The sequence below is a fragment of the Ctenopharyngodon idella genome, chromosome 16, assembly GCF_019924925.1.
Source record: "Ctenopharyngodon idella isolate HZGC_01 chromosome 16, HZGC01, whole genome shotgun sequence".
Classification (NCBI taxonomy): domain Eukaryota; kingdom Metazoa; phylum Chordata; class Actinopteri; order Cypriniformes; family Xenocyprididae; genus Ctenopharyngodon; species Ctenopharyngodon idella.
The window spans coordinates 19,974,901-19,993,026 of record NC_067235.1 but is presented as its reverse complement, the minus strand read 5'-3'; the positions used below and the strand labels follow the sequence as shown (position 1 = coordinate 19,993,026).

At 36.5% G+C, this 18,126-nt stretch overlaps 2 protein-coding genes across 7 annotated transcripts in view; one reads left to right on the top strand and one right to left on the bottom strand.

Moving 5' to 3' along the window:
• Positions 1–2,787: 2,787 nt before the first annotated feature.
• On the bottom strand, positions 2,788–8,137 carry LOC127496948 (beta-1 adrenergic receptor). 5 transcript variants are annotated; one of them, XM_051864958.1, is made up of 5 exons: positions 8,000–8,088; positions 7,858–7,894; positions 7,687–7,758; positions 6,347–7,427; positions 2,788–5,694 (listed from the first exon to the last, which is right to left on the bottom strand). In XM_051864958.1, the coding sequence occupies exon 5, from the start codon at positions 5,575–5,577 to the stop codon at positions 4,516–4,518; it is 1,062 nt and encodes a 353-aa protein (XP_051720918.1). In that variant the 5' UTR covers positions 5,578–5,694; positions 6,347–7,427; positions 7,687–7,758; positions 7,858–7,894; positions 8,000–8,088; the 3' UTR covers positions 2,788–4,515. The 5 variants fall into 5 exon arrangements, with proteins under 5 accessions (XP_051720918.1, XP_051720921.1, XP_051720920.1 ...); XM_051864961.1 differs by having other exon boundaries at positions 7,687–7,894; positions 8,000–8,137; XM_051864960.1 differs by having other exon boundaries at positions 6,347–7,758; positions 8,000–8,137.
• Positions 8,124–18,126, top strand: part of LOC127496947 (pleckstrin homology domain-containing family F member 2) — a 64,442-nt gene continuing 54,439 nt past the window's right edge. The window contains exon 1 of one of the 2 annotated variants that reach the window (XM_051864955.1): positions 8,124–8,354. The gene's annotated coding sequence lies outside the window, so the exon portion shown is untranslated. The remainder of the gene's footprint in view (positions 8,355–18,126) is intronic. The other variant, XM_051864952.1, reaches the window with a different exon arrangement.

Below are 18,126 nucleotides of genomic sequence, written 5' to 3'. Positions count from 1 at the left end.
ATCTCTGTTCAAAAAAAGTGTTTGTGATCTCACCATTTTGTTGACACCAATATAAATGGGTAAAATTCCATTTATCCCTATGAAATATTGCTCAAGAGTAAACGCCAAATTTTTTGGATGAGCAGAAACACATTTCTTTGTCCTCTGATTTACTTTATTGTTGAGCTTCAGCAGAGTTAGAAGCAATTATGATTGTGTCTTCCATCATGAAAAGAACAAATTATAATCAGCATCTAAGTTCTTATTGGCAATCTGAATACTATAGAATTATAGCACCGTAGACAAAGGATTTGTGCAGCAGTGGTATAGATAAAGCCCCTCAGCAATACTCTTATCTTTCTGTAAAGAATTTCTAAAAGGTGACGCAGTGACCCTATGAGACCTTTATTATCTTAGAGCAGTGAGGTATTTTTCCACTGATTGTTGCAGTCTTGCTTTTCATCTTTCCATGTTTCCCTCCCCACCCCAACAAACATATTCCACTGGGTTCCAAGTTTGTTTTGGATTTTCATTAAATTGACCAAAACAGTTGATGCATTCTTAAAAATATCTTCTTTGTGTTCAACAGAAGAATGAATGTCATATTTGGAATGACTTGAGGGTGAGTAAACAATGACAGAATATTCACTTTTGGCTAAACTATCCCTTTAAAAGTTTAAAGGAATAATTCGCCAAGACATGAAAGAAGTGGAAATTCTTTCATCAACTTTCTTTAACACAAAAGGAGAATGTTTTAATATTCTTGCCATTCTTTTCCACATACTGAAAGTGTTTTTGAGTTTTTGAGGATTCATTTTAAGTCTGTAGAAAGCTACTAAAAAGAATCCATTCTTACTACTTCAAATTCTTCATTAGTTTAAAAAGGTTTTAAATAAGTAATATGAGGCACACAAAAGCCCAAACTTTTTTATGGAATTCACTCATGGAAGTAAGATTATTAACTGTCTACATTATTAGAGAGCCTATCTACATTATTACCAGCCTGAATCTGCGTTGAATATCATCAATTTGTCTTTTATTCTTGCAGCCACTATTATCGTGTTAGATCACTGGCATATGAAGTCATCGAATGCATTTCATCCCTTGCATCTCTGCCATGTATAATGAGGGGTATTGTGTCTGATCAACTGTTCTGACATTTGGCTGTCATTTCTTATGTTCGCATGGATTCCACTGAAGTGGTATATTTAGGGTAATTTTCTTCAAGCAGGGACAGACCTGTAAAAAGCAGTTACGGAATCTGAGAGGGAAAAAAAAAACACTAAAATGCTGCTGGATTTGGTCGTTGCTCATTTTAAAGCATGCAAATGTGCATAATTCTTTCTCCCAAAGAGTTTTCTGAGGTTTTATATTTTAATGTATGTAACTGTGTCACAAATTAAACCAATACATCACGCATGTATGTGACTTTCATATGTTCCATGGTGGCAAACAGCCACCAGCAAAGGCAAATTAGAGTAATGCGACCTTCCTCCTAGTATGATGTGCCAGTTTTACAGAGGCAATTCCGGGTCATAATTTTTATGGATGCCAGACACGCATCCTTCATTATGACCTCATAAACGTCATTTTAAATAGACTTGTTTTGCAGGGTATAAATGGACAAACAGGAACTCAGTATTAATGAAAACCACTTTGCACAAAAAATGTAGCATTACATCAACTCTGTCTGCAATAAATAAGATGAAGTATACAATACCAGCACTAAATTCAATTATATTTATAGCTATTTAAAATCTTAAAGGGTTCTGTCAGGTTCTTCATAATTATTTAGGTGTTCCCATCATTGGATTTTACAGATTTACTTTTAATTAATTAATTTTGTTTTAATTCATTTTTAATTTGAATTACATTTCATGAATTAAACAGCTCATAAACATACTTTATCAATGGATATAAAATTAAATAACCCATTAAACATGAAAATATTGTACAATCATTTTAGTAATTTCTCCCTAACTGTTCTGGCATAAAGTGTTTTTTTAAATTGAGTCCCCACTGAACCTATTACATGAAGAGTATAGCATGAGTGTGTTTTATATATACTGTGACCTCAAAGGTGAACATATACACACATATGTACTGGCCTCCTGCACATACACGTGACTGGCACACTCTCCAGAGGCTTCCCCTCCGTTACAAAATGTGTAGTGAAAAAAAAAAAGAAACACATTGTTTACCAGAGGCCCTATATGAGTAAGGCAGCTGCCATATTTTGTTGTGATAAATAATGATCTTGCTATTGCTCCACTGAAATGACATTGAAATTAAAAAAAAAAAAAAATGCCAAAGCCAGGCCATCTGCCCTCCTCTCAAGGTCTTATGGGAATTGGACAGCCCCTGGGTTCAAAATTGGACCCTCCAGGCTTGTCACATCTATGAGGGGACGAATGATTGGAGCTTCACCAGACAGTAATCTCAGAAACAAGATTAAAGACAGCTTAGTAAAATTCAGACTTAAGATTAACATTTGCCTACTGCTGGATCTTTAGATGTATCATGTAGTTGCAACACATCTGTGTGAGTGTATTTGTATGATGAGAGATTAAAGGTTTTGACGGGTATGTTGTTCATTTGAGCCGTTAAGGCACGTGTGAAGCACTGAGATTGAGCTGTTCGGTATTTTGCTCTAATTTTGATAAAGTATGTATAGTATAGTTAATTAGTCTATTAGAGGATTATATGTTTAGCTAATTTAAGAAACAGACATTTAAAGTGCATTGTCATGGTCAAAAAAAAAAATACCTGGGATTGGGATTATTAAATCAATTAAAACAGAACTTTAATGAAGAATGCTTTATTGTATATAGTACAAAACTGTGCAAAAGAATAATGGTCTGAATAAATAATAAATCAATCACTGAACATCAACCATAGTTTGGTATTCTATACAGTAATGTGCTGGCCCTTGTGTGATAAGAGAAACAAACTATGCGAATACACTGATGAGAAATGCATTTGTGTTTTATGACATTTCGTGACACACCCTTCTAGCACTGACCTATTTTTTTTTTAAATTACATAAGCCAATGAACAATTAACCCTATATTCATTTGTACTTTAGCTCCCAAGAGTTTACATTGATCCTTTACATATCGGTTCTTTGTTGAGTGTATTTTATATACACACAAACATTTTATTGAAGCAACACAATATCTTGAAATATCAGTTCTCAGTATCAATGAAAAAAGAAGCAAAAGCAAATCAACATCCTACAGAAGCATCCATGTTACAAGTATGTATAAGGACCTCAATGCAGATTTGTGGGACTTTCGTGATCCATGCTTATGTATATTCAAATGCATGGTGAAATCTTGTGACAATGAAAAGTCATGCAAAGTTTAGTATAAATCAAAACAGTTGACCTGAGGATAGCAGCAGATGCCACTCAATAGGTGGTTATGAAGGCATTAAAACACATAGGCACCTTAATTGTGGCCTAATGGTTGGATATTTAGGCTGAAAATAAAAACATAGTAAGTTTGATTACAAGGGATGATCCATATCCACAATATGTCTTTAAGAAAGACACTTAAAGGGTTAGTTTACCCAAAAATGAAAATTATGTCATTAATTACTCACCCTCATGTCGTTCCACACCCGTAAGACCTTCGTTCATCTTCAGAACACAAATTAAGATATTTTTGATAAAATACGATGGCTCAGTGAGGCCTCCATTGAAAGCAAGTTAATTTACACTTTCAAACACCCAGAAAGGTACTAAAGACGTATTTAAAACAGTTTATGTGACTACAGTGGTTCAACCTTAATGTTATGAAGCAACGAAAATACTTTTTGTGCGCAAAACAAAATAACAACTTTATTCAACAATATCTAATGATGGGCGATTTTAAAACACTACTTCATGAAGCTTTGAAGCTTTACAAATCTTTTGTTTCGAATCAGTGGTTCGGAGCGCCAAAGTCACATGATTTCAGTAAACGATGCTTTGTTACATCATAAGTGTTTCGAAATTTCAATGGTTCACGTGACTTTGGCAGTTCGATACGCGCTCCGAACGACTGATTCGAAACAAAAGATTTGTAAAGCTTCGAAGTTTTAAATATAACTTTAGTACCTTTCTGGGCATTTGAAAGTGCTTTTAATGGAGGCTTCACTGAGCCATTGGATTTTATCAAAAATATCTTAATTTGTGTTCCGAAGATGAACGAAGGTCTTACGGGTGTGGAACGACATGAGGGTGTGTATTTAATGACAGAATTTTCACTTTTGGGTGAACTAACCCTTTAACCTCAAGTTGATCCAGGGAGATTGGAAAAGCTGGCAGGTTAAGGTGGCAGCTGTGTTTAGAATGGTTACTAGCTGGTCTAAGGTGGACCTTGGACCAGCAACAAACCAGCTATTTTTTATAAGCTAGTTTATGGAACATTGTAGCTGGTACGCTAACTACTAACCAGCTTGCTTCCTTGCAATGCCCAGATACTAACTTGGGGGGGCCTGTTATGAACACAGTAGCACCACCTAAATTGGGATATTGATCAGTAAGATCAGTAATTAGGTTTGCTTGACTATTTCCTCATTGAGTTTCCCCTCATTTACAGTGTTTTCATACTCAGTTTTTTTGGGCACAGTGTTCAAATGAGTGGATATGAGCAGCTGATACACACGACTTCTGAACTTCTGGTCTCTCACACCATATATAATAACATTCCAGCAGCTGTTAGTGGTCAAAATCCAAAAGGCAAAAAATGAAAAAGTGCACCATTCATTTCCCAACACATTTCCAACTACAAACACGGCGATGGGAGTGAAAGAAGCAGTGAAAGCCAACGTCAGAGTGCCTATCGTCTTGGCAGCCTTGATGTCGGAGAAGGTTGGTTTCGTTGCGTTTTGCCTCTCTGTCTCTGCGAGATGTTTTCTTCTTTTTGAATGCTGGCGGATTGTGGTGAGCGATATGATATTGATGACAACAGTACCTCCGAGCAGCGTAAAGTCAAAGGCAGGGAAGAGTAAGAGAATGTTCCAAGCCTGGGATGGGAAGTCTGTGCTTCCCAGCGCGTAATTGCACATGCGGCTGCAAGGATTGTACTCCAACGCGATTTCATTACTGAAAACCATTGGAGATACTGCCAGGAAAAAACTGCCCATCCAGGAAAAGACTATTAGTATGCTTGTTCTTTTTTTAGTTATGACAGATTCCTTGTGCAGTGGCTTCAAAACGGCAATGCTCCTTTCAATGGTCAGGAGGAAAATGGTTGTAATGGACACTAAAGTGCATCCCGCAAACACAGGTCCGATGAAACTGCACGGGTGGAAAGGAGTGGATTGGGAATTGCGCGCTGTCCACTCCGGCATTGAATTGTAGATCATGAGGGATATTTCAGCGTAAACCGAAATGGGTACCACAAAAATTCCCACAGCCAGGTCTGCCACGGCCAGTGAGGCTTTTAAATAACCCTGTGGAGTGTGGAAATGTTTAGTTCCGAAGACCACTGCTAATGTCAAGAGGTTTCCAAAGAGTATGGCAAGTATCAGTGATATCATGAAGACCACCATGAGTATCTTATTGGTCGTGGTACAGCAACACACACTGCAGTTTGCAAGCTCCTCTGGCATCCTTGTTCAGCTGCGCGTAAATTCCTGTCAGTAGCACAGTGGGATTTCTCCTCTTGGCTCGGAGGCAAGGCACGGCAACCTACGCATGGTGCTCTGTCCAAATTGAGAAATTCACACCTGCCAAGTGCAATGATATAATGATGAATATAACGTTATGAATAAATGGCAACACTTCTCATGAAAAGGATATTCAACAAAAATGGTTCCTTTATATTTGTACACAAGACATTAACCATTAAAAGCTGACACAAACTACTACTACTAGGCTACTGCCAGCATTTTGGCCACATCGACAAAAATCCAGTATAGCCTACCTTTTCAATTATTTTTTTTTTGTCTGCAGCTCTGTTTTCAAGTTCTTCTTGGTGCAGTAATAATGCACATTGTGAATGAAAATCAAATAGTATTTATTCTCTCTATATTGTTTTTGGATTTTAGAGTACATTTTATTAAAACGTCTTGTTGAAGAAGTTATGGATCAGATGCATCAACCCTACCTTTGTAACTAGCCCAAATAATTTGAATATTTGCCTGATAGGATGTTTAAAATAAAATTACGTTAAAACCAGCTTTTCAAAATGGAAAAGCCATCCATTTGTCGAAATGACCCAAAGACGTTCACAAAATTTACACTGAACACTATCAGAAAACACCATACGATTAGAGTAAAAGCGTAAAGACCATTTGCGAGAGCAATTACTACATAGGCTAGATGTGTGTGTAGTGCATATAGCATTATTGTAATGAGGTACAGCTGATGTGAACATACCTTAAAACGAAAATCCAAATCTTCAACTTCTCGTCGTCTTTCAGCACATTTGAGAAAATATTCTATTGGAGTCCGGAATATTCTGTGAATATTATTTTCACAATTTATAAGCAACCCCCCACAACTTAGCCTTAGTTTTGCATTTAGAGAAATGTGGAAATGTCCCCCTGCAATCCCCTTCCTCTGACTGCTCTTTACATTCCGCTTGTGCGCGAACAGCGTTGAGCGCGTGCAGTAATGTCAGTCTGACGCGCACTGTTGCAGTCACTGGATTCCCCAGTGGCTATTGTTTACTTTTCCCACAATTACTATGCAGGCATGAGCATTAGGGAAGATATAATAAATGATCAATCATCATAGGTTATCAACAGCTCAGTTATTAGAGCACCACGCCATTAGCCAAAAAGAAATTGTCACTGACAGGTTGTGCAAGAAAATCATTTAATTGCAACTAAATGCAATAAACAAAGTGACACCTAAAAATACCCGATAAATCAAAAATAAACGTTTTATTATTTTGTTTGCACCGTAATAAGACAGGGGTGTATACCTTTGTATGCAAACAAGCAGGCACCTGGGGGCAGCAGAGAGTTTCACTGCAAATTGCATTTCAATGTTAAAGGTGGATCAATCAAATGTGAAACCTAAAATTATCTTCAGAAATAAATTTGCCATCTGATCTTTTAAGTAGTTAATATATTTGATTTGGTTTTTAATTCTTATGCTTAATAGTGCCAATGGATTCATTTCTGACCAAACAGTACAACAATATAAAATAGCCTATTGCATTAAACATGTTTAATTAATATGAATCTGTCATACAATATGTTAATATATATATATATATATAATATGAATTCATTGTATAAAGTTAAACATACTGCAATCTCTTCATCACACCAGAAATAACCTGCAACCTAATTGATAACAATGAAAATGAAAATCTTTATAACAGAGCTGTGCAGTGTCCTCAGCAGTCAGGCTGTTCCATGTCATAGGCTACAACCTGCGTTGTAATCAGCGAAGCAGTTACAGTTTCATGTGGTACATGGGTATCGCGTATAGATGACAATGCTATTCTCTGTAGAAACAAGAAATACAGTGAATGGCCTTAATATAGATGTGCTGAATCACTAGCGGCCACTTCCCTCACACAACACAGGAAAACATTCTTGGGATTCTTTGGTACTATGAAAACAGAGAAATGCTTGCTGCTACTTTTTTGTGTTTACTAGAGTACTTAACTGAAGCTTATGCAACACAATATAATATACAACATTATTAGTTTTCAGTTTTTTTGAAAAAAAAAAAATGGAATGAGACAAAAGGTTCATATTTACAGGTCTTTATGTGAGTGGATAAAGGTGGGTCTGGTTGCTATTTACATAAACAGCTAGAAGCGTTGTGAAACACTGCAAAACATGGCATTACCCACTTAATGATGGAAATTAGAAAACTTTTTTGTTGTGTTTGTTGTTGTTATGAATAGTCATAGCTACATGTCAACTTACCTGAGAAAGACCAAGGTCATGTGTGTTTGCTGCAAACCTAAAGAAAAAATAGTAGGCTAATTGTCATCATAACCCAATAGCCCAGTTGTAAAACTAAAGTTTATGCCTTTATAACTTTGCAGTTTTCAGTTGGGACACTTACCCACATGAGGCAGTTATAAATCTGCGGTTTATAAACATGCAAGTGCATGATTACAGCGAGAAAGAAAAGTGAAATGAACTACAGAAACACTAGAGTACTTCAGTGTTTATCCAGATTAGTCCCTGCCCCTTCTCCCACACCACCCCGACCCGGAGTCACGCTAGTGACGCTTACATTCCCTGCTCCTGCCCTCAGCCATATTGAAACTGCAGTTTCCGACTTTGGCTGCCCGGGAAGGTGGCAGACGAACCTCAAACTGACGCTTTTTGAATCTGGAATTTAAATATTTTTGCTACTGGAAAACTTACCGGAGATTGCGGCTTTGCGTCTACAGCGGTTGATCAGTTGCGTTGAGGTAAGTTGCGCGTGCCTGTGCCTAAACTTACGGAGCGCTCGCGAATGGTCTAGTTTCCATTCGCGCCTGCCAGAGCAAGTTGTTGTTGTTGAACTACTACTTGTTTACCGTGGTTTTATTTTTTATTATTTCGGCTACAGTGGTGTTAGTGAAATGTGTTTCAGTCAGTTAAGTTTGAAAGCTGTTGGAGGAGGTCAAGGAACTATTCGTGCGGTATGGGACAGTCCATGCGCCTTGTTAGCTTATAGCATGCTAACGTGAGGGAAAACTTTATCAAAGACAAAATGTAAAACTGAATTGGCAACAACAATATAGGTGGTTTGTGGTTTGGATATGTTACTCTAATTTATAGCTCATTTTAATCAGTCAATATCAAGTTCTTGTACAAACTCTGTGTGATTTGCTATTCTGGTTCAGCTGTCAGTGTCAAAACAAGTTAAGACTATTAAGTCAAAAAAAAGAAGTTGAAAATAGAACTATATGACAAAGTACATTCATTCAATCTGTTTCAAACTTTAGGGTTTTGATCTAACGAAACACCAGTTTTACTATTAACCTCGCCTGTGTGACAGCTAGTGATCGGTGAGTCATCGAAACTAGTGAAAACCACCCAACCCGTTCCTTGCCTAAACAGCTTGACAGCAGTCGTAGTAATTGGAAAACTGAGGAGTAGCAGTTTTTCTTTTCTCAAATCGCATGTCATAGAGTATATTTGCAATTGCTTTAGATTTAAGGTCTCTCAAGTTAACTAGTAACACAGTTGTGGTAGTTTGGACCTAGAAGGTTTGGATATACTAGGACGAAATGACATGGGTAATATTATACAGCGTCCAACTGCACGATCAAGGATAAAAAACCAAACAAAAAAAAGCAATAACAACAACAAAAAACGTATGCGTTCAAACATTTTTAGCAGTAGAGGACTTTTTTTTTATTAAACTTTTATTTAGTTGCTGTAAAACCATGAATTAAGGAAGCAGTCCCAGACTGCTTTTTTGCTTCACAATAGGAATACATGTACATGATTTTCTTATGACCACACAATGAGCATTCATTTTAGAGTTTTTTTCAAACGTCCCCTCAGAAATGTTTAATATATCATATCGTGAGAGTTTCACTTCTGCATTCATATGGCTGTTTGATTCACACCTGCACTTTTAAAAAGGCCACTGGAGTTGGGTGTTTCATTTTGAGAGTATGGATAAATGTGAATTAAACAACTTTTCTGGTAAATTTTAAGTAAATTTGGCCAATAAGGTCTTAACAGTCATATATTTATAAGACTGTTTGGAGTGTTGTAATTGTTTAGCTTGAAATGATACCACTTAACAATGAATGTCTTACTACTTTTACTTCAATAGAGACTGTTGACTAAAACACTTGTATTTTATTTTTATATGTAATTGAAATGAAGAAGAAAAAAAAAACAAGTATTCAGCATATTCCCTATCATTATTAATGTTGTCTGGTGGCACAGCTGATATTCATCAGGTGGTGCAACCATGTACATTCTTGATTTAAATCAACAAATTTTCAAAGTGAAAAAATGGCTGAAAAATAGATTGTGATTAGCTATTGTATTGAATGCATTTACTGGTATATTCTGTCTTTAAAAGTAAAATCAGATTCTAAAGATACTAAATACCTGGCCACTATAGAATGCAATAGTTCTAAATTAATATGAATAAAAAAGTCTACTCAACCACAAAAAATAATGTGTTAGGCACTGTAGACACTCAAGGGTTACTTTGCTATGGTTACTTGCTACATGACAAAAAAAATCTGTCAAAAAATGAATTTAAACACTTGAACATTTAAAAACTTGTTTAAACACATTGTTTGTGAGTCAAAAATATGGCTTACATCAATTTTGAAAAGATTTTTAAGAAATATATTTTTTGAAGCTTAAAGGATTAGTTCACTTTAAAATTAAAATTACCCCAAGATTTGGCCATCCTAGGTGTATATGACTTTCTTCTTTCTGATGAACACAATCGGAGCTCGGGAGCGTCAGGATATTTAAAAATTTTTATTAATAATGTAATGCCTCTCGCAGTTCAAAATGCTTACGCTACGTCCTACGCCTTCCGTATTCAACTTACGAAAAAAGCTTAACTGATGCGATGCCAATTCCGCTTTTTTCGTAACTTGAATACGGAAGGCGGTCTGGCGGAAGCTAGATATTTCACTTAGTAACTTGTTAAATATGGATATTTTTCTTACACAAACACATCACTTTGCTTCAGAAGGCCTTTATTAACCTACGGACAGTGTTGGGTGTAACCTGTTACTAAGTAATGCGTTACTGTAATTAAATTACTTCTCCACTGTAAAAGTAAAGTAAGGGATTACTGCTCATTTTTAGGTAATTTAATTACAGTTACTTATAATGTACTTGCGTTACATACTGTAAATTAGTTCAACAGTTCTGTTTAAATCAATATTGAATTTAAAATCTAAATTTGTCGTTTAAAGGTAAAAGTGAACGCTGCTTCTTTAAAATCGTTAGCTGTAGTGCGGTTGAGCGCACCAGTTGGCTGCTGTCTGAAGATGTCGGCAGAAGTGAGTGGCTGTTTTGCAGAATGGAAATAATGCAATTACATCACTTTTTTGACACAGGTAGGCAAGAACATTACGGTAAAATGTAAGCTATGTCCTAGAGAGAAAAAACTGTGCGTGCTCTCTGAGAGACGGTCTTCAGTCAATGCGGTCACAATCAAAGCGCTCACACATAGCCGCCTCTCGCGAGTGTCAAATTTTTGCGGTTTATTATACGTAAACGTTCAAAAGTATTATAGTATTATACTAAAAATATTATAGTATATGTTTTAATAAAGTTAAAATATTTTAAAAAGCTATAAAAGGCTAAACTATTCCATGTTTGACTAAATTATTAAAAGTTTCCTTTCAATTGTCTATCCAGTCAAGGTTTATAGTGATTTTAAGAAATAATTAGTAAGTTACTTATTGAGTATCTAAATTACTTTTCAGACAGAGTAATCAGAAAAGTATTTTAAATACAACATTGATGATGTAATCAGTAATTAGTAATTAATTACTTTTTTGAAGTAACTTACCCAACACTGTCTACGGATGAACTTTCTTGAACTTCATACTTGTTGGTCCCGTTCACTGCCATTATAAAGCTCAGATGCGTCAGATTGTAACTCAGATTGTGTTCATCAGAAAGAAGAAAGTCATATACACATAGGATGGCTTAAGGGTGAGTAAAGCTTGGGCTAATTTTCATTTTAAAGTGAACTAATCCTTTAATTTGTCATTAACTCATGTCTGCTGTGATTTTGCGGAATAATTTTTTTCAGCAAATATCGTAAACGTAAAAACGATATGTATTCTGAAGAAACTGCTGAGTCAACCATTCATAATGCTCTAAATGAATCTTACAACAAATAATAATATGATTTTGTACTCCCAAGGAGCAGCTTGTGCTTATGCAAGTCTGTCTTAGTTGTCAAAGTAGAGGTTGTTGAAATGGTGCTGCTAACTTAGTCATGTCTGTAATAATGGGTACAGGCATATGTCTGAGCAGTGTCAGCAAGACAGGCAGAAAGGTCCAATTGAAAAGTTATTTAGTGTAATTAAGCAAAAGCTACTTAAGTGATTTTTGTTTTGTTATATGCCAAAGATTATGTCCTATTGTCTGCCAAGGACCTGTTTGAACCCCTCCTGTCTTACAAGCTGTGCACACACAGTTTAATGTAGATTTTCATTTTCATTGCCTAAATTCAAGGCCCTACTCATTACAAAGCCCTGAACAACATGACTACTGCAATACAATTCTTTTTCAAACAATTATGAATTTATCCACCAGAAACAATTTGGTTTGATTTAAAAGCGAGGTGAGACAAAACTTTACAGATACAGTGAAGTTCCATGCAGTGTGCAACATTGGAAAAATAGCATGAAGGGTGCTTTTTTTGTCTTTATATTGTAAAATATCACAGAAGATTGAAAGAGTACATATTTTCTTTTCTGTTTGTGAATCATCAGGAGCACAGTCCCTTTTTTGTAGTTAAAAGACTTAACGTTAATCTTATGTGGTTATTGGATTTTTTTGTTGCACAATAACCTGTATTTTCTTTAACACCAGTAAGTGATAAATAATCATTTGCTTTTGTCCCCAATTTATTGTTGGCATCAACCTCTATTTTTCAGCCAATGAAGAATTTGGAATCGGGTTGTGACTCCCAAGTCAAAATTGAATTGAATCACGAGGTGCCTAAAGATTCCCACCCATTGGCATGCGATCAAAACAACTTTAACAGATGCTAGACAGTAGACACAAAAAGTGTCTATTACTTAATCCATAGAACAGATCCAGTGGTGATTAGTAGGAAATTGGCTTAGGCCTTCAACGTAACCAAGTACCTGGAAATAGTGATTGACCTCATTCTTGAACACAGCTTATTCAAATGTCTTTTCAGCTGACAGTGCATGTTGGGCAAGATTCCAAAACACTCCAATAAACCTTGTGTAAGCCGCAAAAGGCAGTATGAGAACTGTACCCTCCAGTCTGAACATGTTGTTTAGTGAGGGGTAATCTATGGCTTGTTACCAGGCGAGTTGTTTGAGTTATTACACTAAGCAGCACATGCTTTATATTCCTTAAGTCTGAAACAACAGTCTTCGTTTGCAGAGACGTTTTACAGCTAACAGACATGTGAACACTTCTTGTGAATTTAGTGTAAAGTCACTGATTTCATGTACAGACTGTGCTGAGCGATTTAATGATGCTGGAAGATGGTTTAACATTGTTAGCAGTAGGATGGTCAAATGTACCGGTACCAGTCGGTACTAAAAAAAGGTTGAGGGTACCAGGACTTCTGCAGTACTGGTAGTACGGAGTACTGGGTATATTCGGTATAAACGCGCTCTGCAAACAAAGATTTGTATTTACAGCATGTTTTTGTTGTTGTTGTTGTTGTTTGTTTTTACAATTGTTGAGCACTGTAGCCTGTCACAATCATATCTGGTGATTCAACAGTTTTTGCTTTGGTACTGAAATTGGTACCAAGAACTGCAAAATTTTACTGGTTATTGGTACCGACTAGGGCTGGGAAAAAAAATCTATTGACCTATCACAATTTTTTTGTTTACGATTTTTTTATTTTTTTAAATTCCAGAATCGATATTAATTCAAATTAAATTGCTTTATTTTAGTCTTTGATTATAGACGAGGTGGACAGAAGTTACCACTTTTGTTCCAACATCAAAATGCATTGACTGCCACAATGTATCCTGTATCCTTTAATAACGATGTCTCACTTCATGAATATTACATAGTAATGAATGCACTGAAAAGCCCTCACGCTACTCATATAGGCTACGCTTTGCGTCAGATATCAGTGCTGAGAGAATAAGACAGTAGATCTGCAGTAGAATATGACAGTAGAGCTGCACGATCTTTAAAATATTGTGATCTCGAATCAAACGGCCACATGATCTTATTGCTAAATGACAACAATTCGTCTGTCTATTAAACCTTTGACAAAAGCATAGCATAACATTCAAATGTGTTGGCGTTGCCACTGATCCAGAGAGAGCATTATTTCAACCTCATAGTTTCATTATTTCTGTGATACAATAGTTCAAATTATCATAGAAGTACTGGGATAAAAGTTTATAGTTTAAATATAATCACTGATATCTACAGTAGCGATTAAAATAGTTATCACCTTTTGAAAACGGCGCTTCAAATAACGACTGTATCGTTTATTTTTTGCCACTAGGTGGCGACAAATGGCTGTTAAAAATGTTTGTCATTGAATCATTTATTCAAGAGAATGTAGTAGGCTACTGTAATGTATGATGCTTCTGAAATAAGATTCAAATATGACTCATAATACATCATGTACAGTCTGTATGGGTGTATGATTCAACTTTTCCTCAACAAAGCAAAATCACAATACATTGCAATATCGAATGGCAATACTTGTAGAATCACAATTCTTGAAAAAAATCGCAATACATATCGTATCGGCACCCAAATATCGTGATAGTATCGAAACGGGAGATGTGTATATTGTCCCATCCCTCGTATCGACTACTGAAATTTTGGTACCGTGACAACCCTAGTTAGCAGTATTAAAGCAAAGGAACCATGCATTATGAGTTTAACCTATACTGCAGAATGCAGAGTGCTTTTAAATGCTATTTTACTCATTGCTGCTTTCATTATATCTGTAAAGCTGGAGTCCTCAATGTGGTGATATTATCTCATGTTTTACCTGTGGGTTATGTATGTATGTTGATGTTACAGGATGTATGGTTAGAATTTGTGTGTGAATGTTTGTATTTTTGAACGGGCCTAATCTAATTTTGAGGGCTCAAAGATTTGCGTAGCTCGTAACGGTTGACTTTGAAGATCTTGTTTATGTCTTGAGATGATGGAGAAACCAAAAGATCTGAAGTAGTTAAGATTTTTTTAACAGATAAAAATATTCTGTGGTGTAGCCTATGAATAGTTCTGCTGTACTTCCTTAATCTTGACTTACTGAAAGGCACAATGTTGGCATCATTAAACTATATAATTTGCCCAGAATGGTTTATTGGCATATAAAGTGCCCCTATTATGCCATTTTTAAGGTTCCTAATATTGTTTTGGGAGTCTCCTACAACAGGTTTACATGCATGCAAGGTCAAAAAACACTTAAGTTTTCTCATAATGTACATTTAATATCACCTAATTTCTCAAAGATTCTTAAACGATTCGTTCGAAGCAGTTCGAAGATTCAGTCTCTCTAAACCCCTCCTTTCCGTGAGCCTACTCTGCTCTGATTGGTCAGATTGCCCAATCTGTTTTGATTAGTCTACCACGTACACCACGTGTTGAAAACAAAACGGCCATTGCCATAACTGAATTACAGCTCCAGAGGTTTATCAATTCTCAAGAGATTGTATACAATCAATGTATGGACAGAAAAGATGGCATTGATTTTGACCCATCTTTCAACAGCAAGCGTTTTGCGAATCCTGCGTTTGAAAAGCAGTTGTCAGTTAAATGATGGGAACGCAACATAAGATTGGGATTGTACTAGGGCTGGTCCGAAAACCTTTTTTTGAGCTTCGAAGCTCTGCAGTAATCAGCACCAAATATTCGAAGCTTCGGCGGGAGGAAGCTGAAGATATTCTCTCTAATAAAGGCATGTGTAACGAGTAGAAATATGGTGTGGCCCCTTTAAGAGCTGCGCGCTCCCGGTTGAACTGTCTCGAACGATTCAAGTACCGCATGTATGCGGGTTATTTCTGTTTTTCTGTTGCTCATTTAAAGTTATTTTCTTTATTAAGTAACGCTGTGGACGGCATAACATTTGCGACGGACAGTTACACGAGTTTCATGGGGAATAAAGCACCAGCTGTGAAATGTCAGTCGCCTCCGTGAAGTCTGTCTGGTATCAGTAACTCAAGCTAAGTGAGCTAACGTATCCCTGTTTGCTCTGTACAGAAAAGCGTTACAGCAGGAATCTCTGTGTGTCTGTTTGCATTTTGATTATGTCGAAAACGCGTTCAGAATTAATAAACTTTTAATAAATTACAGAACAGCATGAGCCGGAAGCGGTGCGCCTCACGCGGGCAGGGCTTATATGCTCCGAGAACAGACACTGCACTAGTGATATAAAACACAGGTCTGTTAAGAGCAATACTTTTAAAAAGGTAGCCTAACATTTTTCTGACAAACAAATCGCTCCAAAATTAGAAATTAGCAGCACAGTAATAGAGTACCTCAGGGATGACGTGTTTTTGTAGGCCAACCCGGAAGTTAGCGGCGCACAGGTTCCCTCGATCGAAAGCCAATGCATTTTTCCCGTAGACTTTTGGAAAATCGCAAAAAATAAGCTCTGTGTTTAACAAAGGGTTATGACACTTACACGTTTTGTCTATCAAGATAATCTTTACAAGTTAACACAACATTTATACATTTTGAAGCCTAAATAAAGTCGTCAAATATATAAAGCTAACAGTAGGCTATAAACGGACTACAGCACACCATGGTCGCGGATCAACGTCACCACCACCAAGCTTCCTCAAACTTTATTTAGAAAACAACTTTTTTTAAAAACATGCTCGCTGATTATGATCTGCGCTGTGTATGAATACTTATCCACTTTTTCATGAGAAATGCTGTCCAAATGTCCTGTTTATCATGATGACGTCTAAAGTCTTGCCTACAAAAACACATCATCCCTGAGGTACTCTATTACTGACACAGTAAAGGGTAGGCTATTTAAATAAAAGACGAACGAAAAATAAACGAACGAACGGTAATAAATAAAGATCACGCCGTCCTAGTAAAATCTCACGTTTTAGTTTTAACAAGCTCCTATATTTCGCAGTAGATTCATTTAGACTGATAATAACGGGTAAAAAGGCTAATACATTTTGTTTCTATTATTCTATTTTCCACAATGTTAAAGCAACAAAGCTTAACCCAAAATACAAGCTTGTGCAGTTGTGCGCTTCAGACAGAGAAAACTCCAGTTGCAGGGAACACACAGTAGGCTAAGAAGCAAATATAAGGGGGATGCCAGGTGTGCAAAAAAATAAAAATAAAAAATGAATATTCAAATCCCAAAATTGAAAATCGAATACCAACCTACCAAACGAATATTTGAATAATCGAATATTCTGGTCCAGCCCTAGATTGTACTTCTGTGGTGTCGTTGAAAAAAAAAAAAAAAAACATTTCTTCGCAGCTGTAAAATAACTCTCAGATGTCTCTAGAGTGTGTATGTCAAATTTTAGCTCAAAATACCCCACAGATCTTTTTTTTTTTATAGCATGTTAAAATTGCCACTTTTGGGGGATGAGCAAAAACATGCCATTTTTGTGTGTCCCTTGAAATGCAAATGAGCTGCTGCTCCCGGCCTGCTTTCAAGGAGAGGGCGGAGCTTCAAGAGCTCATGCAACAAACAAACAGGACAATCTCAAGCACTGAAAATGTCCGAAACTGTTGGCAGCGGTGTTCAGTTTGAACCAGAGTCGAACAATGATGTCTACAGAGCAACAGAATATATGCTGCATGGAGATAGAACAGGTATAGTTTAGTTTAATTACAGTTATAAATTGTTGTCATCTTGCTTTTATCCACTATTATTACAAGCCTGTTGTAGCGGACCCTGTCCGAATGATGGCCAAAACTATACTGATGAGTTTTATGAAGTTGTCACTACAGTTGCTCTGGCCTGGAGAAAATGTACAGCTCACTCAAGGTGGGATCTATGCTAATACAGCAGAGTCTGTCAGCAGTCGTGGGCGGGGCTTGTGCTAAAATTAATGTCACTGCGCCCAGAATCTGCAAGGGACTTGTTCTGAGACACTGCTTATGATTCATGGGGATTAAGAAATGATGAGTGGGTGGATTTTTATCTTTATAGGGTGGTTGTGTACACACACTGCCAACACACATTTATGTTCAAACACCATGTAAAAGTGAATTTTAGATAATAGGTACTCTTTAAGGTCAGGCATTTACTGTACAAAACTGCTGATTACAGGTGCTTTGCACAGGTTGGTTGAGATCTAGTGCTCTGAGACTATTCCAGAAGTAGTCACACAAGCCATTACCTACTTTGTGTCTGCAGCGCTGACTTTAATGCTGGTTTTAGATTAAAGTAAAATTTAATTACAAAAATGTAGTCCCAAATGAATAAACTTCAGTATCAAATCGCAAGGGCTGTAATTTAATTAAATATATATGCTGCATGTTTCAAACTGAAGCACGGGACTGTGTTCTGAGCTTATGATACCGTTT

What these genes read in the sequence shown, in the direction of transcription:
- LOC127496948 (XM_051864959.1), bottom strand. Translation starts at nt 5,577, where the DNA reads ATGCCAGAGGAGCTTGCAAACTGCAGTGTGTGTTGCTGTACCACGACC.